This window comes from Pungitius pungitius, chromosome 18 (genome assembly GCF_949316345.1).
Source record: "Pungitius pungitius chromosome 18, fPunPun2.1, whole genome shotgun sequence".
Taxonomy (NCBI): domain Eukaryota; kingdom Metazoa; phylum Chordata; class Actinopteri; order Perciformes; family Gasterosteidae; genus Pungitius; species Pungitius pungitius.
Genome location: NC_084917.1, coordinates 182,464 through 209,591, shown reverse-complemented (window position 1 = coordinate 209,591; position 27,128 = coordinate 182,464). Strand labels below are relative to the sequence as shown.

General features: G+C 46.5%; 4 protein-coding genes across 9 annotated transcripts; 3 read left to right on the top strand and 1 right to left on the bottom strand.

Moving 5' to 3' along the window:
* Positions 1–731: 731 nt before the first annotated feature.
* Positions 732–4,875, top strand: abraxas1 (abraxas 1, BRCA1 A complex subunit). Its single transcript, XM_037484997.2, has 9 exons — positions 732–879; positions 1,235–1,325; positions 1,403–1,439; positions 1,564–1,630; positions 1,712–1,908; positions 2,474–2,593; positions 2,713–2,797; positions 3,995–4,094; positions 4,516–4,875. Exons 1-9 carry the CDS (start codon positions 799–801, stop codon positions 4,725–4,727), a joined length of 990 nt encoding a protein of 329 aa, XP_037340894.2. The 5' UTR covers positions 732–798; the 3' UTR covers positions 4,728–4,875.
* Positions 4,876–4,957: 82 nt separating this feature from the next.
* mrps18c (mitochondrial ribosomal protein S18C) lies at positions 4,958–7,423 on the bottom strand. 2 transcript variants are annotated; one of them, XM_037484998.2, is made up of 7 exons: positions 7,389–7,423; positions 6,554–6,620; positions 6,354–6,400; positions 5,976–6,062; positions 5,758–5,815; positions 5,624–5,683; positions 4,958–5,061 (listed from the first exon to the last, which is right to left on the bottom strand). In XM_037484998.2, exons 2-7 carry the CDS (start codon positions 6,612–6,614, stop codon positions 4,985–4,987), a joined length of 390 nt encoding a protein of 129 aa, XP_037340895.1. In that variant the 5' UTR covers positions 6,615–6,620; positions 7,389–7,423; the 3' UTR covers positions 4,958–4,984. The 2 variants fall into 2 exon arrangements, with proteins under 2 accessions (XP_037340895.1, XP_062414972.1); XM_062558988.1 differs by lacking the exons at positions 5,624–5,683; positions 7,389–7,423 and having other exon boundaries at positions 5,716–5,815; positions 6,554–6,914.
* On the top strand, positions 6,912–16,057 carry helq (helicase, POLQ like). 3 transcript variants are annotated; one of them, XM_037484996.2, is made up of 19 exons: positions 6,912–7,174; positions 7,256–7,475; positions 7,826–8,351; positions 8,854–9,032; positions 9,241–9,441; positions 9,512–9,584; positions 9,657–9,754; positions 9,887–9,985; positions 10,077–10,222; positions 10,959–11,198; positions 11,363–11,504; positions 11,582–11,686; positions 11,766–11,967; positions 12,082–12,239; positions 12,311–12,409; positions 12,523–12,696; positions 12,779–12,892; positions 13,153–13,287; positions 15,916–16,057. In XM_037484996.2, exons 2-19 carry the CDS (start codon positions 7,311–7,313, stop codon positions 15,979–15,981), a joined length of 2,922 nt encoding a protein of 973 aa, XP_037340893.1. In that variant the 5' UTR covers positions 6,912–7,174; positions 7,256–7,310; the 3' UTR covers positions 15,982–16,057. The 3 variants fall into 3 exon arrangements, with proteins under 3 accessions (XP_037340893.1, XP_062414960.1, XP_062414961.1); XM_062558976.1 differs by having other exon boundaries at positions 6,912–7,475; XM_062558977.1 differs by lacking the exon at positions 15,916–16,057 and having other exon boundaries at positions 6,912–7,475; positions 12,523–12,712.
* A 579-nt stretch (positions 16,058–16,636) lies between these two features.
* On the top strand, positions 16,637–23,186 carry hpse (heparanase). Of its 3 annotated transcripts, none has more exons than XM_062558983.1 (12): positions 16,637–16,921; positions 17,270–17,421; positions 17,517–17,645; positions 17,783–17,956; positions 18,272–18,443; positions 18,879–18,926; positions 19,257–19,350; positions 19,429–19,535; positions 21,068–21,182; positions 21,422–21,531; positions 21,610–21,759; positions 21,854–22,194. In XM_062558983.1, the coding sequence occupies exons 1-12, from the start codon at positions 16,710–16,712 to the stop codon at positions 21,957–21,959; spliced, it is 1,569 nt and encodes a 522-aa protein (XP_062414967.1). In that variant the 5' UTR covers positions 16,637–16,709; the 3' UTR covers positions 21,960–22,194. The 3 variants fall into 3 exon arrangements, with proteins under 3 accessions (XP_062414967.1, XP_062414966.1, XP_062414968.1); XM_062558982.1 differs by lacking the exon at positions 21,854–22,194 and adding an exon at positions 22,204–23,186 and having other exon boundaries at positions 16,638–16,921; XM_062558984.1 differs by lacking the exon at positions 21,854–22,194 and adding an exon at positions 22,204–23,186 and having other exon boundaries at positions 16,900–17,027.
* The last annotated feature ends 3,942 nt before the right edge of the window (positions 23,187–27,128 follow it).

Below are 27,128 nucleotides of genomic sequence, written 5' to 3'. Positions count from 1 at the left end.
TAAAATGTTTGCAGCGACGTACATTTTAAAAGGCGCACAGCCTGTGACATCACAACAACAACAACAACAACAACAGGGAGGGTGAGAATGAGGATTATTATGAGGATTATTACATTAACTACAAAGTACATTTCATCCTCAGACCCGACGGTCCGAGTGAGAAACAGTTCTTGTGTTGCAGCACCTCCTGCTGGGGACCTCCTGTCCAGGGATGAAGAAGAAGAAGAAGAAGATAATGATGACGAACACGAGGAAGCCTGCTCAGGTTCTCTTTTAGCATTAAGGCCTCTAAACATCTGGTTCTTGAGTCCTCTAAACATCTGGTTCTTGGATACATCATGGTATTTAAATGCATCATTGGATTTTACGCAATTTAGAATTTAGTCAAAAACCCATTTTTGCTAAGCGCTGAGTCCGGTTCTTAATTCTTTGTGGATCATTATCGGTTCGACGTCATCTGAAAACCCTCCAGGTTCTGAGTAGATTTGGACCAATGAGCTTCTAAGGGGTGTGGCCTAATATGTCAACACTCATAACTTCCAAAAGACTTGCCCCTTACAGCCCAAACCTCCCCGAACTCTCTCATAATATTCCTGTAACAGCTCGTCCATAAAGGATGTGCTCGTGGTCCAGGACCTCCTCGCGCTGTAGACACCACGTGTTCTAATCCCGCCACACGTTTGTACTTCATACAGAGGAGACGTGCGCGTGTTAAAGCGGAACTTTGCGCGCGGGGTTTTCTGCGTTCGCGTTGCGCTTCAGTGACGCTCGCGAGGCGCCGCGTCGCCGTCCAGCAACATGGCGGAGTCCACTGTGCGCGTGAGCGGGATCGTGTTGTCCTCCCTCATGTTCCAGCATGTCAACGGGGACTCGGACGTGGTGAGAAACCGAGCGACGTTAAACCGAAGAGACAAAGAGACAAAGGGACACTGAGACCAGAGAGCAGGACTAAAGGTGTCACCCACGAGCTGTGGAGCGGGACCGATACCTGCCTCATTGATTAGGTTCATCATCAGGTTCACCATCCTTCGATTCTGATATTTATTATTTGTGTTTGAAGATCGACTGAGAATCAATCCGGCTCTTATTTTGTATTATTTAAAATACAGTTTATTGGAAATAATAAACCTATAATTATTATTGTGTCAGTGTCTCTGGGTTCAGTGTTTGGATGTTTATAATAAAATGATTTATCACAAATTAAAACGCTGCTAATAATCCAGTTTTATTTCAGGAAGGTTTGATCCTCGGAGAAAGTCAGTTTGAGGAGCAAATCAGCATCAGCGACTCTCAGGCCGAGCACATCCACATCGAGGAGATCTACAGTGAGTGAGTGAGTGTGTGTGTGTGTGTGTGTGTGTGTGTGTCCATGCAGAGTCTAATGTTTGTTTTTGATCAACAGACATCCAGAAGCACATCAGCTGCCTCAAACTAAACGAGTGAATACTGGAGATTTAACCACATTAAATATGTCATAAGATAAGTTCCAATAGTGAGTGTGTGTGTGTATATTTACACACACACACTCGTGTCTTTCTATAATCGATGGCATGTCGTGTGCAGATTCTACGATGCTGTTGGAGACGTGAACATTGACGCTGTGAAGAAAATCCTGGCCGACAATAAGGAGGTAAAGTGTTTGTTTGTTTGTGGCCACCTTGTTGATCTCCATCCAGGTATCACGGCTCTGATCCTATTGGTCACCTTCCAGGAGGACGTGATTGGCTGGTACAGACAGCGCAGGAACTCTGAGCAACAGATGACCTTCAGAGAGAAGGTCGTCCACGAGAAGCTGAAGACGACTCTGTGCAACCCTCACATGATCTTTGTGCTGCTGACCCCCAGCAGGTCCACGCCCACAGGCTCCACCCACAAGATGGAGTACGCCGCCTTCACCTCCCGCAGCAGGTAAATGTGTGTGTGGATCCGTACGTCCGTGTGAGAGACACTATGTCTGAGGGACAGTCTGAGGGACACTGAGACACTGAGGGACAGTCTGAGGGACAGTCTGAGGGACAGTCTGAGGGACACTGAGGGACAGTCTGAGGGACACTGAGGGACACTGAGACACTGTAAGCGCGTGGTGTCCATCATGTATATAAAGTTCTTGTCGTCAGTGTTGATGGTGCTTGTACAGGAAGTGATGTCATAACGGGTCTTTGTGATGTCATAGAAGTCTCTCTCTATAAAACGTTAATCTAACTGATATCGCTCCTTCATCAATGAGGAAGAGTGTGGTGAACCTGCGTCTGCGTTGCTATGGTGATTTAGACAAACCTGCTTGAAAAGCCGGATCTACGTCCTCTCGTCATGAAGATGATGACGTAGGAGGAACGTTGCCCTTTATTTTTAACGTTATACATTAAAATGTCTAAAAATGACAGCTCTGGTGTTTTTGTGTATTTGTTGTCATGACAACAAGGTTACGACCTAGTTGTAAAATACATTTTAATGAGGCTGTTGTTGCCTGAAGGATCTTCGTCAACATCCCCGTGCTGGTCAGGAACCTCGGCCTCCTGGAGAGTCCGGCCTACTGGAAGCCCTCGGCGCCCTGCTCGGCGGGGGGGTACCGCCTCGCCACCAGCCGCCACAGGTAGGCCGTCCACGCCGGGCCTTCTGACCACTGGAGCTCTTCCTCCACTCCCATGAGGGCGCAGCTTCCAGTCTGCTCCTCTGAGCTAAAGGTGAAGTCTTCTTCTTCTGTTGCTCCAGCTCAAAGTTCTTCTCCTCCAACGGGCTGCTGAGGGACGTGAACGACGTCAACGCCATGAGCGACGCTCTGCAGGAGGAGCTGCAGGTGAGCTTTGCTTCTGCTCCGTTCCAACTTCCTGCCGACCACTGACCCGCCTCCTCTGGTTGGGACTTCCTGTCTGGCCCTTTGTCAGCACCTCACGGACTCCTGACTGACAGGAGACACCAGCTGACCACGTCATACGTTGTAATATAGTTCTGACTGTTAAGTATTTTACTATTATCAAGCTTTTGTTTCATTTTTATTTAAATTAAAAAGGTGTGTATGTGTATATATATCATAAAATAATTAGGCAAAATATCTCAGTGGAGTTTTTATACAGTTGAACATCTTTTTAAAGCAGATGAACTTTCCTGCATCACACTGACAGGTTTAGATCTAATATTTATTCATATTGGATGGAAGAAACAAAAACGTTACAGAGGTGAATGTTTGTATCACATCACACTGCATCAGCTTCTTAAAGGAGAAACAACAACTAAACAGTAAACATTTGACTGGATAGCAACACATTCCACACACACACCTGCTGTTTGTCTCCTTGATCCTCAAACATCAAGAGGCTGATCATCAGTGAGTCATCGTACAGTTAAATGCACAAACATCACTATTAAATGAATTGGTGATGTAGCTGAACCTCTTCTGTGTCTCTACATGAATAGTGATTAACTTCATAGTATTATATGTATAAAGCATAGTGATCAATGAGGCCACATACCGTTAGATAGACATGATCATTAGTGATTAACATAGTGTTTAATATCTATGATGCAGGGACCGACCGAACAGACGAGCCTGCTCCAATGCATTCTGGGTCAAATGGGCGGGGCGAGTCACATCTGGGTATTATGACCGTTCTGATCCAGATGCAGACTTTAGAATTGGAAAAGTACTCGGCCTGCGACTGATGACGTTTCACCAGAACTAAAGAACAAAAGAACACACAAAAACACATTTTTCTCATGTTGGCACTTCCTGTTTCTCACCTTCTCATGTTGGCACTTCCTGTTTCTCACCTTCTCATGTTGGCTCTTCCTGTTTCTCACCTTCTCATGTTGGCACTTCCTGTTTCTCACTTCTTCTTCTCATGTTGGCACTTCCTGTTTCTCACCTTCTCATGTTGGCACTTCCTGTTTCTCACCTTCTCATGTTGGCACTTCCTGTTTCTCACCTTCTCATGTTGGCACTTCCTGTTTCTCACCTTCTCATGTTGGCACTTCCTGTTTGTCTCACTCCTGACAGGGAGCCTGCAGGAAGTTGGAGGAGAGTGAACGTCTGGTGGAATCACTCCAGAGCGACGTTTTGACTCTCAGGAGGAAAGTCCATGAGAAGAAAAGTGAAGGTTTGATTTTCACTAAATATTCTTATGCTCCCATCAGTTGAACCATTATTAATAAATGGTTAAATCCACTTTAGTTCACTATTAAACAATGAATCACATTAAAGGATTGATGCATATGAAGTTTGTATACAATTTTATTATAGACCACCAATAATAAATCAACCAGGTCTCCAGATGGAGGTCTAGTCTTGGTTCAGGTCTGTCTCCAGATGGAGGTCTAGTCTTGGTTCAGGTCTGTCTCCAGATGGAGGTCTAGTCTTGGTTCAGGTCTGTCTCCAGATGGAGGTCTAGTCTTGGTTCAGGTCTGTCTCCAGATGGAGGTCTAGTCTTGGTTCAGGTCTGTCTCCAGATGGAGGTCTAGTCTTGGTTCAAGTCTGTCTCCAGATGGAGGTCTAGCCTTTGTTGTGTGGTCTGTCTGCAGGTGGTCCGGTGGTCCAGAGGGACCAGGTCCTCCATCAGGCCTTCAGGTCTCTGTTCTGCTCTCCTGTGTTTCACACCCACACTCTGACTCTGATGGCTCTTCCTGTTCCCGACGCCATGACAACGGCTCCAGAAGCGCCGTCCCCCCCCTGTCGGAAGAGACTGAAGGAAACGCCGGGGGGGCGGGACAGGAAGAGCAACCCTTCAGAATAAAAGACAGTTCTTTACGTTTTCCGTTGATGGGAATCAGTATTTCTTTCCGCTAGTTTCACTTCACGTTTGAAGACGCTTAAACTATCAAACGTGGAGTTGAGTCTGCTGTTACTATGACAACGAGATGGCGTGCTAATGTTAAACAGTCTTAGTAAGCCGCTTATCACGCTAACTAGAATAAAACCTGAACTCATTCACGTAGAAGTGTATAAAAGAAGCAGAGACCTTCAGAGGTTTGACAGCTTTAATAAACCATCCTAATCCAGATGTTTGATTCCACAGATGTTGGGATCCTTCATGAACTGAGGATGTTTGTGGGTCACAGACATGAAACCTGGGGAGAAATGTTCAGTTTAGGGACATTGCTCTAGTCTTTACACAACTAAATATATTCACAGTGCCTTGTATTCATGGACTTTTTGGGTTTAAATTGATTTCAATGGACCAACACTTCATCTTGACCCTCAACGTACAGCCAGCGCTACAGTGGAAGGGTTTGAATTTGTAACAGAACAACAGAACAAAGTGGGGGTGAGTACGTCTGCAGGGCAGCGTGTGTAACCGAGAGTGATGTTCATCTCTCCGATGCTCCTTGAAAGCATCATACGTGACCAAAACCAAACTTAATTGGCATATTTCTGTTAAAAACATTGTTTTGAGCTCAGTGAAACAGTGATGTCATCATTGGAGACAGTCATGTGACCATAAATGAGCACAGTTTCATATTTACAACAGACGCAGGTTTGAGGTTTGTAAAATAAATGATCAAAGAAGTTCAACCCGTGTTTGTTCCTTTGATGAGTGATGTCATAATAGCTGTTGACACGTCTTTGAGTTGTAGTTTCCAAAGGGGCAGAACACTCAGTCTGAATGCTGTTTATTCATATCGGACATACCCATGGAGTGAGCTTTCTTGATGGCCTTCGACACTTCCTTCTGTTTCCGTCCACATAACCCTGAAAAAGACACGTGGACGCCGTGAGCTCACCTGCAGACGAGTTGGGATCCGCCCACACAGACAGCTGCTCACCTGTGATGTGTCGGCCGTAGGTTCTGCCCGTGTGAGGAGACACGAACTGAGACAGCAGCTGTGAGGGGACGACGAGGTCCAGGTTCATTCAGAGAGGACAGGTAGGACCAGGTGTGAATACAGGTACAAACTGCTGGATCTACGCCACAGCTGTATGACAGCTTCCTCTCTGTACACATCAAGAACTTCTGCTCCTCATAGCTTTAGGTGTGTCTCACCTGAGTGTTCTTGAAGTCCACTGTGACGTTGCAGAGGAGACAACCTGTCTGTGGCTCTTTGTACGGGTTCTCCATCTCCAAAAGCTTCTACATGAAGGTGAATATTAATACCGATAGGTTAGCACTTATTATTACTCAAGTTATTACTGACATTGCTAGAAATACAATATAATAAACCTTATGATAATTTCGGATTCTAAATCATGACAAAAGTAACAAAACATTTAATATTTTATTTTGTGGTTAAGTTTGTACTTTTGATGAAAACTGTCTTTAAATAAAACACTTTCTGAATTCATTAAATGTTGGAATAAACAAACATGACTCACTGATATGGTTTATTGGTTTTACTTTATTAAAGTATTAATATATACCTACCGTGTCATCTTTGTGTTGGACCACGTGTGACGTCACGGTGAGGCTTCCTGCAGGAATGGATTTATACATGCTAGCGTTAGCCTTAGCATCCGAATCTGTTACTCACCACTGACTTTAACGTAGAAATAAATTAAATAACTTAGCGATGGTTTGTGATGACGTCATATGACACATGTTCTCACAGAATAATAATGACTTACTTGTGTTTCCACGTTGTAGTAAAACAGAATGTATCCTCTTCAACCCTCTCAAAGCGAGCATCTTGACCTGACACAGGACCGGAAGTTGTGCACCAGTAAGTCCGGTGCGTCGCAAAGTTCTCTGACTGTTAGTTCCTACCACGTCGGATTCAAATCACGAGTAAAATGTTGCTGTATTACTAAATGTTGTCTTCATTCATTTGAGATTCGTGACTATTTAAGTACCTATAGATTTTATATTTTTCTGATATAAATTTGAATTGACGTTTTTTATCCTCCCCAAAGCGCTCGCGAGGGAACCGGTAAGCGAAGACGGAAAGGAGGGCGGATTTCTCTCTTGCTCCAAAGATGCCGGGAACCGTTTTTGAATATGACGCTCGCGGAGCTGTTGAGCCTTCAAAGTTAAAACAAGCAAAGCTTTACGAAATATGTCATTATTAACTTTGGAAAGGCAATCCTCTATGTTTTTACCTTAGTTTCAGATTAATCTGCTAGTGAAAAACGAGCCCGCTGAGAGAAACAAAGGGTCCAACCTTCATGGGTAACATTGAGCTAATGTGTGAGCTAAAGTAAAGCTAACGTTAGCAGAAGGAATGAGCGAACGAGGCCGCTGCAGTTCCGGTACTTTACGGTATCTTTGGGAGTTAGTTGGGAGTTAGTTGGGTCAACTCGTCGTGCTCTATTCATTTTAACGTTCTCTAGTTGAAGAAGAACCTGGCGTGTGATGTAGCCTGCTGGTGTGTTAGCTGAACCAGTGATGCACGCTGCTGGGAAACACGGAATCCAAATCAAGAGAGTATCCTCGAGAAAGCGCTCCAGGGACCGGAACACTCACCTGACACCTGTGGGGAAGAGGGGCGGAGCTACCTGCGCACAGCCATGCCCCAGAGCCGGGGGGCTCGGAAGCATCATGGCTGCTGAGGTACACCTTATTGATGATGAAGGGACCCAATAAACCCAATAAACAGAATCCAGCCCAAGTTCCACTAGGACGAGATTCTGTGACGGTTTTCTTTAATGAGAATAACGTAATGTGTCTCCTCTGGGTTTGAAAGATTTACAGAAAGGACATTTTAATTGTTCACCCACTGGGCATGTTTAATGATATTCACCAAAAGGACATATAAGGCTGATTTAAGTAATGAAAATAACTTGGTGAAGCCGTCCAAAAGCTGTGACGTCATAAGCTGTGCGGGGCTTTGTCTCCTGTCCGTGGACCAGTTGACCAATGGGCTGGTCCCTGCTGATCCATTGGCTGTGTTGTGTTGACAGTTCTGCAGTGACAGTGAGGACTTGTTTGGGGACTACGACAGCCTCCTGGAGGACAGCTCTCTGCTGGAGAAGCTGGACCATGCGGAGCAGTTGGAGTTCACCGCCCTGAGACACAAGGAGCCGGGCGAAGACGTCCTCACGGACTCCATCCTGGACGTCCTCGGGGATGAAGACTTACCGACCAGCCAGCGGCTGTTTGAGGAGCAAGTCGACAGGCCCCCGAAGAGGAGTCGCCCGCAGGACGGAGACGCAGCCTCGTCTCCTCTCAGAGACGCTGGGGACACGAGGAAGAGGAGGAGCGTGGCCGATCGGATGAAGAGGGCCATGCTCTGCAACGCAGCGGCTCCCTCCAGCGTGTCACGCGGCGCCACCATGAAGGAAGCGGTGGTCTCTGAGGAGATCAGCATCGCCATGCGGGCCATGGACTCCGTCTGTGCCGAGACCCCCGACCTCGGGCCCTTCTTCGGGCTCCCCAGCAGGGTGAAGGAGCTCATGTTCAAACTGAGAGGAATCCAGGGTTTATACGGTTGGTGAAACGTTTCCTACGCTCTTTGTCAGGGACGTTTGGAGCTAAAGGAGCAGACTGTTGCCGTAGTAACCAGAGCTTTCATGGCCTCGTATGCATCGGACTATAAATTAAATTGTGAAAGTAACTGGTTAGTTCCAGAGTTATTCATTAGTCTTTAGATACATTTCAACTTTTCATTCGTTCATTCAGAGAAATACTCGAGAAGGCCCGTAGTCATAAATCTGACCCCCCAAAAATTGTCTGAGGTCATAAAGTTGCAAGAAAAACATTTTGTACAATTTTAAATACAAATTTGTATTAACTGACAGTTGCTAATTGCTTGTTTCCATGTGGAATCTCATCCTTTGTGGGAATAATTGTCTTCATTCCCCGGATTTTGGGAAGAATGAAAGAAACCAGATTTGACCTGTTGATCCGTCAGCTTCAGAGGAGCTGATTGGTGGATGTTGTTTCCGTTCTTTGTGCTAAGCTAACGGCTAACTCGCCCCTGATGTTTCAGACTGGCAGCAGACGTGTCTGAACCTGGACTGCGTGCAGCAGAGGAAGAACCTCATCTACTCGCTGCCCACCAGTGGGGGGAAGACGCTGGTGGCAGAGATCCTGGTCCTCAGAGAGCTGCTGTGCAGGAGGAAGGACTGCCTCTTCATCCTCCCGTACATATCGTTGGTGCAGGAGAAGGTACGGAGAGAAGAGCCTTCGTTAGTGGGTCAACTCACGAGAGAAACCTTTTTTCAATTCTGGTCTAGTAGCAATTTAGAAATCAGCATTAGCTAGTTAGCACGATGCCTCCATGCCGCTAACAGCCTCCTTTGGCTGGAGGCGAGCAGGCGGATTGAGATGGTGACATTATGTTCTTGTAGTGAATGGTCGAGGACCCCCCCTGCAGGTACGTGGGTTGGCGAGCTTCGGCCTGGAGCTGGACTTCCTGGTGGAGGAGTACGCAGGCAGCAAAGGGAGGTTCCCTCCCGTGAAGAGGAGGAACAACAGATCCGTGTACATTGCCACGATAGAAAAGGCCCACAGCCTCGTCAACTCCCTGATCGAGAGCGGCAGGGTGGAGGACCTCGGCCTGGTGGTGGTGGACGAGGTGCAGTAACGCAGGGGTGTGGGTGCGCGTTGAGGTGGAGCTGAGCTTCATGTCTCCGTGTGTCTTACAGCTCCACATGCTGGGAGACGGCAGCAGAGGAGCAATCATTGAAATGACTTTGGCCAAAGTCCTCTTCACAAGCAGTAAGTCACAACGTGTCATTGAAGCTCAGCGTGAGGCCTGAAAACCTTCTGAGTCACGGGATTCTTCTCCAGAGAGCACTCAGATCATCGGGATGAGCGCCACCTTGGGGAACATCAAAGACCTGCAGACGTTCCTGAGGGCGGAGAACTACACCAACGACTTCAGGCCTGTGAGGGATTCAAAGTCCGCTCCACATGATGATCAATGAATGCTTCTCCACTCATAGATGGGTAGAAGACCCAGTGAACCTTGGGACGTGTCCAGGTGTGATCGTAGTAATACCAGTACTCATGGTGTTCAGGTGCAGCTGAAGGAGTACGTGAAGCTGACAGACACCATCTACGAGGTCGACCCAACGCAAGAGGAATGTTTTCAATTCTCACGTCTTCTCAACTTTAAGGTGACTTTTATTTATTTGGGACTTTGCTTTTTTTTCCGTCTTTATCAACCAGAAATGTAATACATTTTTTGATTTGACCTTTGACCCTTAGTACTCCAGCTCCATGCAGAAGGTGGATCCGGATCACATCATTGCTCTGGTGACTGAAGTCATTCCAGCACATTCCTGCCTGGTTTTCTGCCCCACCAAGAAGAACTGTGAGAACGTGGTGGGGATGATCTGCAAGTACCTCAAGAAGTGAGACTCTGGAGGAGTGACTGACCCACCCCCCTAAAGACTGACTCACACCCCCCCTAAAGACTGACTGACCCACCCCCCTAAAGACTGACTGACCCACCCCCCCTAAAGACTGACTCACACCCCCCCTAAAGACTGACTGACCCACCCTAAAGACTGACTCACCCACCCCCCTAAAGACTGACTCACACCCCCCCTAAAGACTGACCCACCCCCATAAAGACTGACTGACCCACCCCCCTAAAGACTGACTCACACCCCCCCTAAAGACTGACCCACCCCCATAAAGACTGACCCACCCCCCTAAAGACTGACCCACCCCCATAAAGACTGACCCACCCCCCTAAAGACTGACTGACCCACCCCCCTAAAGACTGACCCACCCCCATAAAGACTGACTCACCCACCCCCCTAAAGACTGACCCACCCCCCTAAAGACTGACTCACACCCCCCCTAAAGACTGACCCACCCCCATAAAGACTGACCCACCCCCCTAAAGACTGACTCACCCACCCCCCTAAAGACTGACTCACCCACCCCCCTAAAGACTGACCCACCCCCCTAAAGACTGACTCACACCCCCCCTAAAGACTGACCCACCCCCATAAAGACTGACTCACCCCCCTAAAGACTGACTCACCCACCCCCCTAAAGACTGACCCACCCCCCTAAAGACTGACTCACCCCCCTAAAGACTGACTGACACCCCCCCCTAAAGAGTGTGCCCCCCCACAGGGAGTTCCTGGCGCTCCGGCAGCAGGAGAAGGCCGTCCTCCTCGGGGAGCTGCGGGCGAGCGGCAGCGGGTCGGCGTGTCCGGTGCTGCGGAGGACGGTGCCGTACGGTCTGGCCTATCACCACAGCGGGCTGACGTCTGAGGAGAGGAAGCTGGTGGAGGAGGCCTACTCCAACGGGGTGCTGTGCCTCCTCACCTGCACCTCCACGCTGGCCGCAGGGGTCAACCTTCCAGCCCGCAGGTACTGCTCTTCACCCTGGTCCCTCAACGTCTCTCAAAGCGGTCCCGTTCATCAGAAGCTTAAGCTCGATTGATTCTGCATCATCAGGAGGTCATGTGACGGTGAAAGAGTCAATGCACGAGGTGAGGTGAGGTTTTAGCTGTGTGACGTCCTGCTCTCCTCAGGGTGATCCTCCGCTCGCCCTACGTGGCCTCAGACTTCCTGAAGAGGAGCCAGTACAAACAGATGGTGGGCCGAGCCGGTCGGGCCGGGATCGACGCCGTGGGAGAGAGCGTCCTCATCCTGCAGGACGCCGACAGAGACGCGGTAACTGCTCCTGTGGAGATAGCGCTCGGAGTAGAAGACGTTCTCTTGGTGCTTTGACATGAACGTTGTCCTCTCAGGCCAGAACCCTCGTCCTTGCTCCCATGGAGAAGTGCTACAGCAACCTGCTGCGTGATGGAGGGAGGGGCCTCCTGAGCCTCATCCTGTCACTCATCGGACTCAACGTGAGGCGCCCCGTCCCCTCCTCCTGTCTCCTCCTGTCCTCTCCCGTGTCCTGCTGATGTGGATGTGGGTGCGTTGCAGATCAGCTCGTCGGTGGGTTGCGTGATGGACTTCCTGTGCGTGACGCTGCTGTGCGTCCAGCAGGAGGCGCTGTGTGCGGAGACCAGCCTGAAGGAGGAGGTGCAGCGGTGCGTCGACCTCCTGAAGGACAAAGATCTTGTCACGGAGACGGCTCAAGGTCAGACGCTGCAGGTCACCAAACTGGGACGAGCAACCTTCAAAGGTGAGTCGACCTGTGGGAGGAGCTTGGGTTGAATGCTGCTGGGACAGGAAGTGAAGAGTGTCGGGCAGATGTTTGTTTGTGCGAGTCCTCCTTATGCAGATGTTCACTCCTCAGGCTCTGTGGACCTGACCTACAGTGACCTCCTCTACAAAGACCTCTCCAAAGGCCTGGAGGGTCTTCTGCTCAACAGCTGCCTCCACCTGGTCTACCTGGTCACCCCGTACGACATGATCACACAGTGCAGGCCCGACTGGATGGTGTTCTTCAGACAGGTAGACGGCAGCAGACCTTCTGACCCCTCCTCCTAGCCCCACCTTCTGACCCCACCTTCTTCCTGGCGCAGTTCACGTTGCTGACGGATGCGGAGCAGAAGATGTCTGCAGCCGTCGGAGTTCCAGAGAGCTTCATCGCCAGAAAAGCGGCAGGACAGACAGTGAGAAAGGTGAGAAGAAGAAGAAGACAATGTTCACACAGATGTTTCCCAGTGAGCTCAGCAGGGGGCGACACCTGGAGAGGAGCAGGTGTGATCTGTGACGGCGCTTGTTCTTGTTCCAGCCTGTCAGCATGGAGGTGGTGAGCAGGATGTATCTGGCTCTGGTCCTCTTCTCTCTGCTGAAGGAGACCAACTTGTGGAGCGTCTCCGAGCGGTTCCACCTGAGCCGAGGCTTCGTCCAGAGTTTACTGGGCTCCTCTTCGGCTTTCTGCTCGTGCGTGCTGCACTTCACCGAGGTATCTTCTCAGTCAGGTAGAAGACCCCTGAGGCTGTTCTCAGCTTGCTGAGGGTGACCCGTGGTTGTTCCTCTGTGACCAGGAGCTGGAGGAGTTCTGGCCGTTCAGGGCTCTGCTGACGGAGCTGACCCGGAGGCTCAGCTACTGTGTGACGGCTGAGCTCATCCCGCTGATGGAGGTGGCCGGAGTGATGGAGGTCAGTGTGGAGCCTGCTAGAACCAAACCACACGGAGGCCACTCCCAGTATCTTCTGGTTTGCTCTGTTGTACTGAGTCTAAGTAACAATATCACCATTTAGTGGTTTGTTGGCGTCAGAGAGGATTCTGGGTAAGTGCGATGAAGAGGTGTGTCTTCTCTCTGACGAAGGTCTGCAGATGAACTCTGACTCATTTGTTGCTCTTTTCCATCCTTCACACCTCGCTTCTGACGACCTTTCATTTGTCTTTCGCTCGTCAGTCCAGAGCGAAGCAGCTCTACAACGCCGGCTACCGAACGCTGAGCCAGCTCGCCAACGCCGACCCGGCGCTGCTCTCCACCACGATAGAAAACCTCTTCCCCAAACGAGCCAATCAGATCGTAGCCTCCGCCAAGGCGAGTGCTCCTCCTCGCAGGGAGGACATCACACCTGTTATGTTAATGAGCAGATGTTACAGATGACATCACACCTGTTATGTTAATGAGCAGATGTTCTAGATGACATCACGCCTGTTATGTTAATGAGCAGATGTTCCAGATGACATCACACCTGTTATGTTAATGAGCAGATGTTACAGATGACATCACACCTGTTATGTTAATGAGCAGATGTTACAGATGACATCACACCTGTTATGTTAATGAGCAGATGTTCTAGATGACATCACACCTGTTATGTTAATGAGCAGATGTTCCAGATGACATCACACCTGTTATGTTAATGAGCAGATGTTCCAGATGATATCACACCAGTTATGTTAATGAGCAGATGTTCCAGATGACATCACACCTGTTATGTTAATGAGCAGATGTTCCAGATGACATCACGCCAGTTATGTTAATGAGCAGATGTTACAGATGACATCACACCTGTTATGTTAATGAGCAGATGTTCCAGATGACATCACACCAGTTATGTTAATGAGCAGATGTTCCAGATGACATCACGCCAGTTATGTTAATGAGCAGATGTTACAGATGACATCACACCTGTTATGTTAATGAGCAGATGTTCTAGATGACATCACACCTGTTATGTTAATGAGCAGATGTTCCAGATGACATCACACCAGTTATGTTAATGAGCAGATGTTCCAGATGACATCACACCTGTTATGTTAATGAGCAGATGTTCCAGATGACATCACACCTGTTATGTTAATGAGCAGATGTTCCAGATGACATCACACCAGTTATGTTAATGAGCAGATGTTCCAGATGACATCACGCCAGTTATGTTAATGAGCAGATGTTCCAGATGACATCACACCTGTTATGTTAATGAGCAGATGTTCCAGATGACATCACACCAGTTATGTTAATGAGCAGATGTTCCAGATGACATCACGCCAGTTATGTTAATGAGCAGATGTTACAGATGACATCACACCTGTTATGTTAATGAGCAGATGTTCTAGATGACATCACACCTGTTATGTTAATGAGCAGATGTTCTAGATGACATCACACCTGTTATGTTAATGAGCAGATGTTCCAGATGACATCACACCAGTTATGTTAATGAGCAGATGTTCCAGATGACATCACGCCAGTTATGTTAATGAGCAGATGTTACAGATGACATCACACCTGTTATGTTAATGAGCAGATGTTCTAGATGACATCACACCTGTTATGTTAATGAGCAGATGTTCTAGATGACATCACACCTGTTATGTTAATGAGCAGATGTTCCAGATGACATCACACCTGTTATGTTAATGAGCAGATGTTCCAGATGACATCACGCCAGTTATGTTAATGAGCAGATGTTCTAGATGACATCACACCTGTTATGTTAATGAGCAGATGTTCCAGATGACATCACACCTGTTATGTTAATGAGCAGATGTTCCAGATGACATCACACCAGTTATGTTAATGAGCAGATGTTCCAGATGACATCACGCCAGTTATGTTAATGAGCAGATGTTCCAGATGACATCACACCTGTTATGTTAATGAGCAGATGTTCCAGATGACATCACACCAGTTATGTTAATGAGCAGATGTTCCAGATGACATCACGCCAGTTATGTTAATGAGCAGATGTTACAGATGACATCACACCTGTTATGTTAATGAGCAGATGTTCTAGATGACATCACACCTGTTATGTTAATGAGCAGATGTTCTAGATGACATCACACCTGTTATGTTAATGAGCAGATGTTCCAGATGACATCACACCTGTTATGTTAATGAGCAGATGTTCCAGATGACATCACGCCAGTTATGTTAATGAGCAGATGTTACAGATGACATCACACCTGTTATGTTAATGAGCAGATGTTCCAGATGACATCACACCAGTTATGTTAATGAGCAGATGTTCCAGATGACATCACGCCAGTTATGTTAATGAGCAGATGTTACAGATGACATCACACCTGTTATGTTAATGAGCAGATGTTCTAGATGACATCACACCTGTTATGTTAATGAGCAGATGTTCCAGATGACATCACACCAGTTATGTTAATGAGCAGATGTTCCAGATGACATCACACCTGTTATGTTAATGAGCAGATGTTCCAGATGACATCACACCTGTTATGTTAATGAGCAGATGTTCCAGATGACATCACACCAGTTATGTTAATGAGCAGATGTTCCAGATGACATCACGCCAGTTATGTTAATGAGCAGATGTTCCAGATGACATCACACCTGTTATGTTAATGAGCAGATGTTCCAGATGACATCACACCAGTTATGTTAATGAGCAGATGTTCCAGATGACATCACGCCAGTTATGTTAATGAGCAGATGTTACAGATGACATCACACCTGTTATGTTAATGAGCAGATGTTCTAGATGACATCACACCTGTTATGTTAATGAGCAGATGTTCTAGATGACATCACACCTGTTATGTTAATGAGCAGATGTTCCAGATGACATCACACCAGTTATGTTAATGAGCAGATGTTACAGATGACATCACGCCTGTTATGTTAATGAGCAGATGTTACAGATGACATCACACCTGTTATGTTAATGAGCAGATGTGTGTGTTCCAGATGTTGCTGAATGAGAAAGCTGCAGCTCTTCAGGAAGAAGTTGACGAGTTGCTGATGAAGCCGTAACGACTCGTCAACGATTCTTTGTTTTTTACTGCTTTTATTTGTCTGAAATACGAACTTGATTAAAATAATATACAACAAAGAAGTAAAGTGTTTGTGTTTTGTCCATAAATTAAGGATTTAACGTCTAATTAATTAAAGAGTTCTAAACTAGAAATAAAACATTATGTAATAATTATGTAAATAATGTGCTTAAAGTTATCTACAATTATAATTAAAATTCCAACATTTGGTTTACAAAAATAATTCAAATGCTTTTATTTCATTTAATAAAATGTCATTTAGTTGATGCTTTTATCCACAATAAGTTTAAACCATAAGGAAACAAATCCAGAAGAACAAGAAATGTACAACTGCTATAAAACTATAATACTATATTTAATGTTTTATGTACTATTACCTCAATAAAGAAGTACTGTGCCACTAATGAAAGTACTACAATTGAGTATGATGTAATTTTACATCACATTAAAGGTGCAGCTCATTAGATGATGTAGTATTCTGGAGGTACCTTTATGTTTAATAATACTTTATTATATGATATCTATATATCTATATCTATAGATATATAGATATATATATACACACACACACACATATGGTATATGTAGATACACGCTCCGGGGGGGGGAGGCGCCTCCGCTCTCAGCCGGGGGAGGGGCCCTCCTCTCCGGCCACAGCGGGAGGAGCCACACAGGAAGCGCCGGGGAGACGAGCTTGTTTCCGCGGTCATGGAGTCCGTCGCTCTGCTGCTTCTTCTTGTGGTTCTGGTTCTGGTCCTCCGGGACCGGACCGCGGCGCTCCTCCTCGCGGAGCGGGACCGGGACTGTTGGGTCGCGGAGGCGGGTCTGTCGGCGGTGGTCCGCCGCGTGGACCCCCGCTTTCTGTCCGTCACCATCGACGCGAGTCTGGCGTCAGAGGAGAAGTTCGTGTCCCTGCTGAGGTGTGAGAACAAACCCGTTCATCAACCTTTAATCTGATCCTGTTACTCATTCAACTCCTTAAATACTCATGTACTCGTTCTTCATGTTCCCCATTGAAATAAAAAGGTAATCATTGTGTTGTTATGTAACTATTATTGATTAACTATGTCTTATGGTTATTAATTAACTAAAGTGTTGATGCTGAAAAAAGGGAACTTTATTTTTCGTACTTTTTAATATATTTTTACTATTCCTACATTAAAGCGATACTTTTACTCGTCTGATGTCTTGTTTCAGCTGGTCATAGAATCATAAACTTATGTCCCATTAATATTAAATAACATTTGTTTTTGTCGTTTTGTCCTCAGCTCTACAAAGATCAGGACCCTGGCTAAAGCTTTGAGTCCATCTTTCCTGAGGTTCGGGGGCACGAGACAAGACTTCATGGTCTTCAGCCCACAGAAGGTCCAGCAGGACTCTGGTTCCTCAGCCAGGTGGCTCTTCAATGGTTCCTCAGCAGGTGACACCAGGTCTTCATTGGTTCCCCTGGATACCGCTGAACATGAAGTCAGCTCTCTCTTAGATACGATCATGACACCCTCCTGTCTCTGTCAGAGGGATCCTGTGATCGGGTGGAGCTTCCCTCGTGGCTGGAGGACAAACTGAAGATAGACTGGACTCAACAACTGCTGAACCTGATGAGGGAAGATCTGCAGGGGAAGTACAGGACAGTGAAGTTCACAGGTATCTTCTTAAAGGTTCCCCGATGTTGTAGGTTCTTATTTGGAGACTCTTTTGGCTCAAACCTGCCTGGACCATACTTTAGTAGTATCGTGTTGGTACTTTAATCTCAGTAATGACCCCCCCCCCCCCCCCCCCAGAGGACACTGTGGACCTGCTTCAGTCCTTCGCCAGCTGCTCGGGGATGGATCTCATCTTCGGGCTGAACGCTCTGCTCAGATCAGCCGACAACAGCTGGAACAGCAGCAACGCCGGCTTGCTGCTGCAGTACTGCGAGTCCAGAGGGTACCCGATGTCCTGGGAGCTGGGCAACGGTAGGCTACCAGCGACACCAGAGACGCTAACCGCACGCTAACCGGACCCTAACCGGATGCTAACCGCATGCTAACTGGACGCTTACCCGCACGTTGACAGAATCTTTTGCAGAAATGTCTGAAATTTCTGCTTCTCCATCGTGATTCGTTGATGCTTTTCTGCATCTTATGATGTAGTTATCAAGGTTTTAATGTTAATGTCTAGAATTACAGTTTAACAATCACACACTCCAGTGATATCAACACCCTACTTTCTTAAATGTGTACCTCAGAGTGCAAACAGGAAGTGACCTCACTTCTTCTGTCTGTCCTCAGAACCAAACAGCTACGAGAAGAAAGCCGGGATCCGAGTGGACGGACATCAGCTGGGTCGGGATTTCAACCGTCTCAGAGCGATGATGTCACAATCCACTTGGTTCCAGGGGGCGGGGCTGTTTGGGCCGGACGTGGGTCAGCCACGAGAGCACCGGGTCAACCTCCTGGAGGGGTGAGAGGTCACACTACGTCATAGGATGAATCGTAAAGGAAGACCCAATAGTGCCTTATTGATCTGTAGATGTTGTATTGCCAGATGAGTCTTCATGAAAACACATTTTAAAACAAAGTCGAGTTTAAATCATGCCAGCGATTATGAAGGCAAATCAGGTCCAAACATTTACAGGCAGAAGTCCTTCTCGAGTCGAAATTATGAAATAAAACGTTGTCAAAATAAAGATACCTGTGTGAAACCTAATTTACCACCATCATCGTTAGTACCAATGCGTCCTGCCAACTTCACCGAACTATGAAGGAGTGTGTGTGTGTGTGTGTGTGTGTGTGTGTGTGTGTGTATCTGCGTCTGTCATTCAGACCAAAGAGGGGCTGCAGGTACTCATAGTACACGTGTGTGTCCTTGTACTAATGCCCCCCCCCCCCTCCTCAGGTTCCTGCAGAGCGGGTCTCAAGCTGTTGACGCCGTAACTTGGCACCAGTGAGTCACCTTAGAGTCTTTACTTTATACGATAAACACACAGGTCCAGTCTGCTTACTCTACTTATTTCATCCGTTCATATAGTATTCATTTTTATCTTATTTTATTCTCATATTGCCCCAATCAAATCAAAGTAATTCACTTTCTATTGATTTAAGACTAATCGACCCACAGAATTATTTTGTTTCTATTTGTGAGGTTTTGTGTGCATAATATGTAAATATTTGGACTTATTGTCTTGTTATATACTAGAGGGTTTGTATGAGTTAATGTTTGACTCTTTTATTGATCACTGAATAATTGAACCATTCGTCCACACCTTTTGTTCAGTTACTACGTCAACGGCAGAGACACGTCAGTGGAGGACTTTCTGGATCCTCAAGTCCTGGACTCTCTGATCCTGAAGACCAAAGAAGTGCTGCAGGTAAGACCAGTACACATGTGTGTGAGAGAGAGAGAGCGACAGGACCATGTCTCATGCATGTCCTCCTCTCCGGAACAGGAAGTGCAGATGGTGTCTCCTGAGAAGCCGGTCTGGCTTGGAGAGACCAGCTCGGCGTTCGGAGGAGGAGCCGCTGGACTGTCAGACACCTTCGTGGCAGGATTCATGTGAGTTATTCTCTACATGTGTTATTCTCTATGTGAGTTATTCTCTTTGTGAGTTATTCTCTATGTGAGTTATTCTCTTTGTGAGTTATTCTCTTTGTGAGTTATTCTCTATGTGAGTTATTCTCTATGTGAGTTATTCTCTTTGTGAGTTATTCTCTATGTGAGTTATTCTCTATGTGAGTTATTCTCTATGTGAGTTATTCTCTTTGTGAGTTATTCTCTTTGTGAGTTATTCTCTACGTGAGTTATTCTCTACGTGAGTTATTCTCTATGTGAGTTATTCTCTACGTGAGTTATTCTCTTTGTGAGTTATTCTCTATGTGAGTTATTCTCTATGTGAGTTATTCTCTATGTGAGTTATTCTCTATGTGAGTTATTCTCTTTGTGAGTTATTCTCTACGTGAGTTATTCTCTATGTGAGTTATTCTCTATGTGAGTTATTCTCTATGTGAGTTATTCTCTACGTGAGTTATTCTCTACGTGAGTTATTCTCTACGTGAGTTATTCTCTACGTGAGTTATTCTCTACGTGAGTTATTCTCTATGTGAGTTATTCTCTACGTGAGTTATTCTCTATGTGAGTTATTCTCTATGTGAGTTATTCTCTTTGTGAGTTATTCTCTTTGTGAGTTATTCTCTACGTGAGTTATTCTCTATGTGAGTTATTCTCTATGTGAGTTATTCTCTATGTGAGTTATTCTCTATGTGAGTTATTCTCTTTGTGAGTTATTCTCTATGTGAGTTATTCTCTTTGTGAGTTATTCTCTATGTGAGTTATTCTCTTTGTGAGTTATTCTCTACGTGAGTTATTCTCTTTGTGAGTTATTCCTCATGTCTTTGTGACTTTAAAATAACACCTACTTGTGTCAGACAATGAGCTCGGTTGAGCTTCAGGAACCAGAGACCTGGATCAGCTCAGACCTCAAATCCTGTTTTTTTTTAAAAGGAGACGATGTGGAGCTAATTGAGTTTACTGATGATTCATAAGCCACAAGGAAACTTCCAACTGCTCTCACACATGATCTGTATCATCATCACATGATCTGTGTTATTACCACATGATCTGGGTTATTACCACATGATCTGTGTTATTACCACATGATCTGGGTTATTACCACATGATCTGCGTTATTATCACATGATCTGCATTATTATCACATGATCTGTGTTATTATCAGATGATCTGGGGTATTATCACATGATCTGTGTTATTATCACATGATCTGCGTTATTATCACATGATCTGGGTTATTATCACATGATCTGGGTTATTATCACATGATCTGGGTTATTATCACATGATCTGGATTATTATAAGATGATCTGTGTTATTATCACATGATCTGGGTTATTATCACCTGATCTGGGTTATTATCTGATGTGGTAGTATGAAACATAATTCTGGGTCATTGTGTTGTTCTGTGTTGTTGATTCATAGCATGTGCCATTAACATGTTTATCTGTTTTACCACATGGTTTAGTGTGTAATTAACATGTTTCTCCATGTTATTAACATGTGCTTCTCCCCCCCAGGTGGTTGGATAAACTGGGTCTCTCGGCCCGGCTGGGTATGGCTGTGGTCATGCGGCAGGTGTTAATTGGCTCTGGCAGTTATCATCTGCTGGATGAAAACCTGGATCCACTTCCTGTGAGATGCTCTACGACTTTATGACGTCATCTATCTAATAAGTAGATAGTGTAGAGCAACAGTTTCACAACTTCAGTGACCAATTCATTTACAGATGTAATATATAATAATGTTATTCAAATATACTCATTATTGTATTAAATGTTGCTATGGTATACTGGTACAAATGATAACACATTATGTTATGGATGATGAATTGCTGATCACATATCATGGATGATAACCATATCTCCTCACAGGACTACTGGTTGTCGGTCCTCTACAAGAGGCTTGTGGGTCCCGAGGTTCTGAAGATAGAATCCCGGAGCAGCACAGTGAGGCTGTACCTGCACTGCGCCAACAGAAACAGGTTATCCCCCTATGAGGTCACACCTTGTCTCTTCCTGCCTGTCACATCTCGGCTGACTTCTCTTTACCTCCTGTGCAGTTACAGAGGCGGAGCCGTCACCCTGATCTCCATGAACCTTGGCCAGGAGCCGGCCTGCATCTCCCTTCCGACCCTGCTGTCCTCCTCCAGCACAGTGGAGGCTTTTGTCCTCCAGTCCGACCGGCCGGGGGGGGAGGGGCTCTACTCCAGGTACGGATCAATAGCACCATTGATGGTTCCGTCCTCGAGTTGTGTACACAGTCAAGATTTAGCTCCTTTAATCTGAATACCACTTCCCGTCCAGTGAGAAGCACAAATTGGACATGTGTCCAGTCCTTCTGCTTCAAAAATTTTGTCACAACGCTGAGGAGCTTTTAGAGATACAAGATTCTCACAGGACAAACAGGTAGATCTCATGGAGCATTAATGTAGAGTATACATAACTGGTTGTAAAGGAGTTAACATACAACATGTATTCATGCTGTGCATTGTGGGTAATTCCAAAAAATCAAAGTCTGCAGGATTAATGACAGAACTCAACAGAACTCCTGGTAGATTAGTATTAGTCGTATTAGTATCATTGTTAGTAATACTGCTCATTGTGTGTTCTTACTTATATCTGACCTGTGGTTTACGTACTTTGTACCTGCCCAGGTGTGTGAAGCTAAACGGAGGTGTGCTGAAGATGGTGGACGATAGAACTCTTCCTCATCTTAAAGGAGCTCGTCTTCCTCCAGCAGAACACCTACAGCTCCCTGCTTTCTCGCTGGCCTTCTTTGTCCTCATAGACGCTGGAGCAGTCGCCTGTATGTGACACATCAGGGGACAGCCCACCTGTCCAGGTACCAGGAGGTGAGACAACGGCATCACCTGTCCATGTACCAGGAGGTGAGACAATGACATCACCTGTCCAGGTACCAGGAGGTGAGACAATGGCATCACCTGTCCAGGTATTAGCAGGTGAGACAAGGACATCACCTGTCCAGGTACCAGGAGGTGAGACAAGGACATCACCTGTCCAGGTACCAGGAGGTGAGACAATGACATCACCCGTCCAGGTATTAGCAGGTGAGACATGACATCACCTGTCCAGGTACCAGGAGGTGAGACAATGACATCACCTGTCCAGTTACCAGGAGGTGAGACAATTACATCACCTGTCCAGGTACCAGGAGGTGAGACAATGACATCACCTGTCCAGGTATTAGCAGGTGAGACAAGGACATCACCTGTCCAGGTACCAGGAGGTGAGACAATGAAGAAGAGGAAGATGATGATGTTGAATAAGAAGATATTGATGATGATGAACATAAAGATTTAATAAAACACGTCTTCAACATGTCAAACCTTTCAGATTATGTTAAGAAACATAAGGTACTAATAAAAGATGGGATGAGTTATTAGTTCTGCTTTATTTATGATGCAGTCTCTTTTTTCTTATGCTGTGAAACCAATTTTCGCCACTGTTTACTCGCGACACTAGTTGAGGTTATTTTGCTTCATTTGTTGTGTGAATTACACAAACCGCACCTCTACATACTACACCTGGACTATGTAGCACCACTACACACTACACCTGGACTATGTAGCACCACTACACACTACACCTGGACTATGTAGCACCACTACACACTACACCTGGATGTTACGGACCCCTCGATAAGGTGACGGCTCGTTCAGCCGAGGGGTCAGCCACATAAAGAAACGCGATAGGCAGGAAGCGATGCAAAGTTCTTTTTATAGTTTTCCAACCTCCAGCCTCTCCGTTTTACACATTAATATATCACAATAGTAGCTCGAACACAAAACACTGGTCTCCTGGTGTTGAGGCCGGGGCCTGGCGCTCTCGCAGGTCTCCTCCTTCTCCCGGCGCTCAGTCGCTCTCCCCTCTATATGCTCCGCCTGAGCCATCACCGCAACCGCTCTCAGCTGCGCAGGGGCAGAGCCTGCACTCAGAAAGGCCAAACCAATTAATAAGCACAAAAACAAACTCAGAAGGCTGTGGCCGTAACACTTCCCCCCCTAGAGGAAGAATCTTTTTTTTTTTTTTTTCTCTTTTCCTCCTTCCTTAGAGGGAAAAAGAAAAACTGATTCTGCATGGGTTCATACAGAAAATCCTGTTCCTAAATTAATCCGCGAGACAACGCATCTGCAACTACGTTGTCAGAGCCTCTTTTATGACGGATCTCAAGATTGTACGGCTGAACCATTAAGGCCCAACGCATGAGTCGTTGATTTTAGTTATACATTTTGCTCAGAAAAACAAGTGGATTATGATCTGTATAAACAACGACAGGAGACGCACTAGCCCCCACGTAAACGTTAAACTGCTGTAATGCTAGCAACAGAGCTAAGGTCTCTTTTTCAATGGTTGAATAATTCAACTGATGACTGTTGAACTTAGCTGAGAAGTATGATACGGGGTGGCCTAGGTTGTCAGCACCCTCCTGGAGAAGGACAGCTCCCACTCCAACCGCGCTGGCGTCCACCTCCAGCTGGAACGGACGAGTCAGGTCTGGGGCGGACAGCACCGGTGCACTGCAAAGGAGAGATTTTGCCGACAGGAATGCCTGCTCGCATTCGTTAGTCCAAAGAAAACCCACTTTTGGACTACACAGTGTTGTTAACGGCGCAACAACAGTCGAGAAGTTCTTGCAAAAACAACGATAGTACCCCACCATTCCCAGGAACCTACGTAGTTCTCTCCTCGTAGTAGGTGTTGGGTAGTTGAGCACAGCAGCCACCTTTCCGTCCCGTGGTCGCACTTGACCATTTCCCACCTGCTTCCCTAGATACGTTACAGAAGCTTTTACAAATTCACATTTTTTTAGATTTAACGTTAAGGAAGCAGCGGACAATCGGTGTTAGTAATTTCAAAAGAGAGGCTCGTGTTCAAAAATTGGAAGCCTGGATGGGGACGTCTGGAAGAATTCAGCCAAACAACTTCTCTCGTTCTGGTAGATTTATTCATCAGATCACAGGTCAAGTATAAGCGCTGCATTTGCAAAGGCAGGAGCAGTTCAGGCAGCACGCAGGCTGTAGGAACAACTAACTAACATCAGCAAAAACATCATGTTTTATAACCCAAAAGACAAAGAAAAGATTTCTATTGGCCCTAAGCTGGCGTAGGGGATGAACCTTCTCCCCCCGCCTCTAAGGATCCGGTCACATCCAATGTCCAGACCACCTTGCCTAACGTAAACAAAGAACAATGGTTGAGTGTTGGTTGGGGTGTGGTGTGAACCTCCCTCCTTATCTTACACATCTGCTGGTTGACCCGCTGACCTTGCCTCCCTAGTCAGAACAGAAACCGATCCCCTTATCAATACACACAGAGAAACCTCTGTTTGTCCGTGCGGGTCCCGACTCTTAAATCAAGTCCAGACAGGAACCCCCATCCTGCCAGACTATCTCTGACTTGAATTCTTCAGCAGGACAGGGCAACATTTTCTAACTTAGCACAAAGAAAGAAACTTTTGATTATCATCGGCCAAACACGTCATGCAACGTTAACGTGTGTTCCTCCCACGTAGACGAGTAAACGACAACATCGTCTAAATAAACAGTACAGTTAGGAACCCCCCCTAAGACTGTGGACATTAACCGCTGAAATGTTGCGGGCGCGTTTCGGAGACCGAAGGCCATACGCGTATACTGCAGAAAAGCGTCGGGGGTTACAAACGCAGAGATTTTAGAAGCCCGCTCGGTGAGGGGCACCTGCCAATAACCTTTCAATAGGTCCAATTTGGTGATGTAGTTTGCACCCCCAAGACTATCCACACAATCGTCCACACGTGGTAAGGGAAAAGCATCCGCCACGGTGACGGAATTGACCTTTCGGAAATCGGTACAAAAACGAAGGGACCCATCAGCCTTCGGCACCAGAATGCACGGCGAGCTCCAGGGGCTACTGCTCGGAACAGCGAACCCATTCTCTAGTAAATATTGCACCTCAGCTTTCATTGCCTCTCTCTTAGTTAATGGACAGCGGTAAGCATGTTGCTTGAAAGGTCCTGCACGGCCAACTTCGATGTCATGCTGGATGACATTAGTTCCGGGAGGTACGTCATTGAACAGATTTGGGAACTCCTTTATCAGGTCCATTACGTACCGTTGCTGTTCGCGAGATAAATAGGCCAGTTGAGAAGGGAGTGAAGTTAAGACTTCCGAATTTTTGAAACACCCCCCGTTTAAAACTTCCATAGAGACATGCAACCCATCATCCTCAGTGTCGGCAGGTAAAGCATAAGTTACCAATGAGACCTGCTCGGTGGGTACCTTAGCTACCGGATCGTCAGGGGTGGTCGCTTTCGGTTCAACACGACATTAATAGGGTTTCAACATATTTATGTGACATACACGTGTTTTTCGCCTCCGTTCTGGAGTGTACAAGATATAGTTAGTTTCATTCAACTTACCCTTGATCACGTACGGACCCGAAAAACGGGCCGAGAGAGTGGTCCCATGAATGGGGAACAACACGAGAACTTTATCTCCAGGCAGGAAACGACGCACCACCGCTTTTGTATCAAAGCGTTTCTTCATCTTCTTTTGCGACAATGAAAGCGCTTCCTTCGCCGTATTACAGGCGTCTCGCAAACGTTCCCGAGTACGTGAGACCAACTGGAGAACGTTTGTTTTCGCGGACAAACCTCTATCGAGAAACTCTTCCTTTAGCATTTTTAAAGGACCCGGACATCATGCCCGAACACGAGCTCAGCCGGACTGAACCCGAGATAGTCCTGTCTTGCCTCACGCACTGCAAATAAAACTAACGGGACCCCATCATCCCATTCCTTTCCAGTCTCGGTGCAATACTTGCGAAGTGCGGATTTTAACGTCTGATGCCACCGTTCTAAAGCTCCTTGCGACTCAGGGTGGTAGGCACTTGCGACGACATGAGCCACTCCAAGAGCCTTTAAGGACGTACAGAAAACGCGAGACATAAAGTTTGAACCCTGATCGGTTTGGACCGTTTTCGGCAACCCAAAGGTGGTAAAGAATTTTGTTAGTGCCTTAGTTACCGTCTTGGCCGTGATGTTACGTAACGGGATGGCTTCCGGAAAGCGTGTCGCGACGCACATGATTGTTAACAAGTATTGGCACCCGGACTTAGCACGAGGGAGTGGACCGACACAATCAACTAGCACGCGCTCGAATGGTTCGCCGACGGCAGGAATAGGACAGAGGGGAGCCGGCGGCACAACTTGATTAGGCTTCCCATTGACCTGACAGATGTGACAGGTTTTGCAGTATTGTGCAACATCAGTTTTTAAACCTGGCCAAAAGAAATGCTGGAGCACCCGGTTATAGGTTTTAGTGATACCGAGGTGTCCGGACCAAGGATGGTCATGGGCCAGTTCTAAGACCTGTGATCGAAACTTCGAGGGCACCACAATTTGATGCACCACATTCCAATCGTCTTGCTGCCCAGGATTTAGCGATCGACTCCAGTGACGCATTAGCACCTTATCGTGCCAGTAAAACTGGTGATTACGCAGCGATATTTTCCCCTTTTCAGCACTCGCCCGACATGGAGTTAAAGATAAATCTTCTCGCTGCGCTTCAATCAGAGTTTC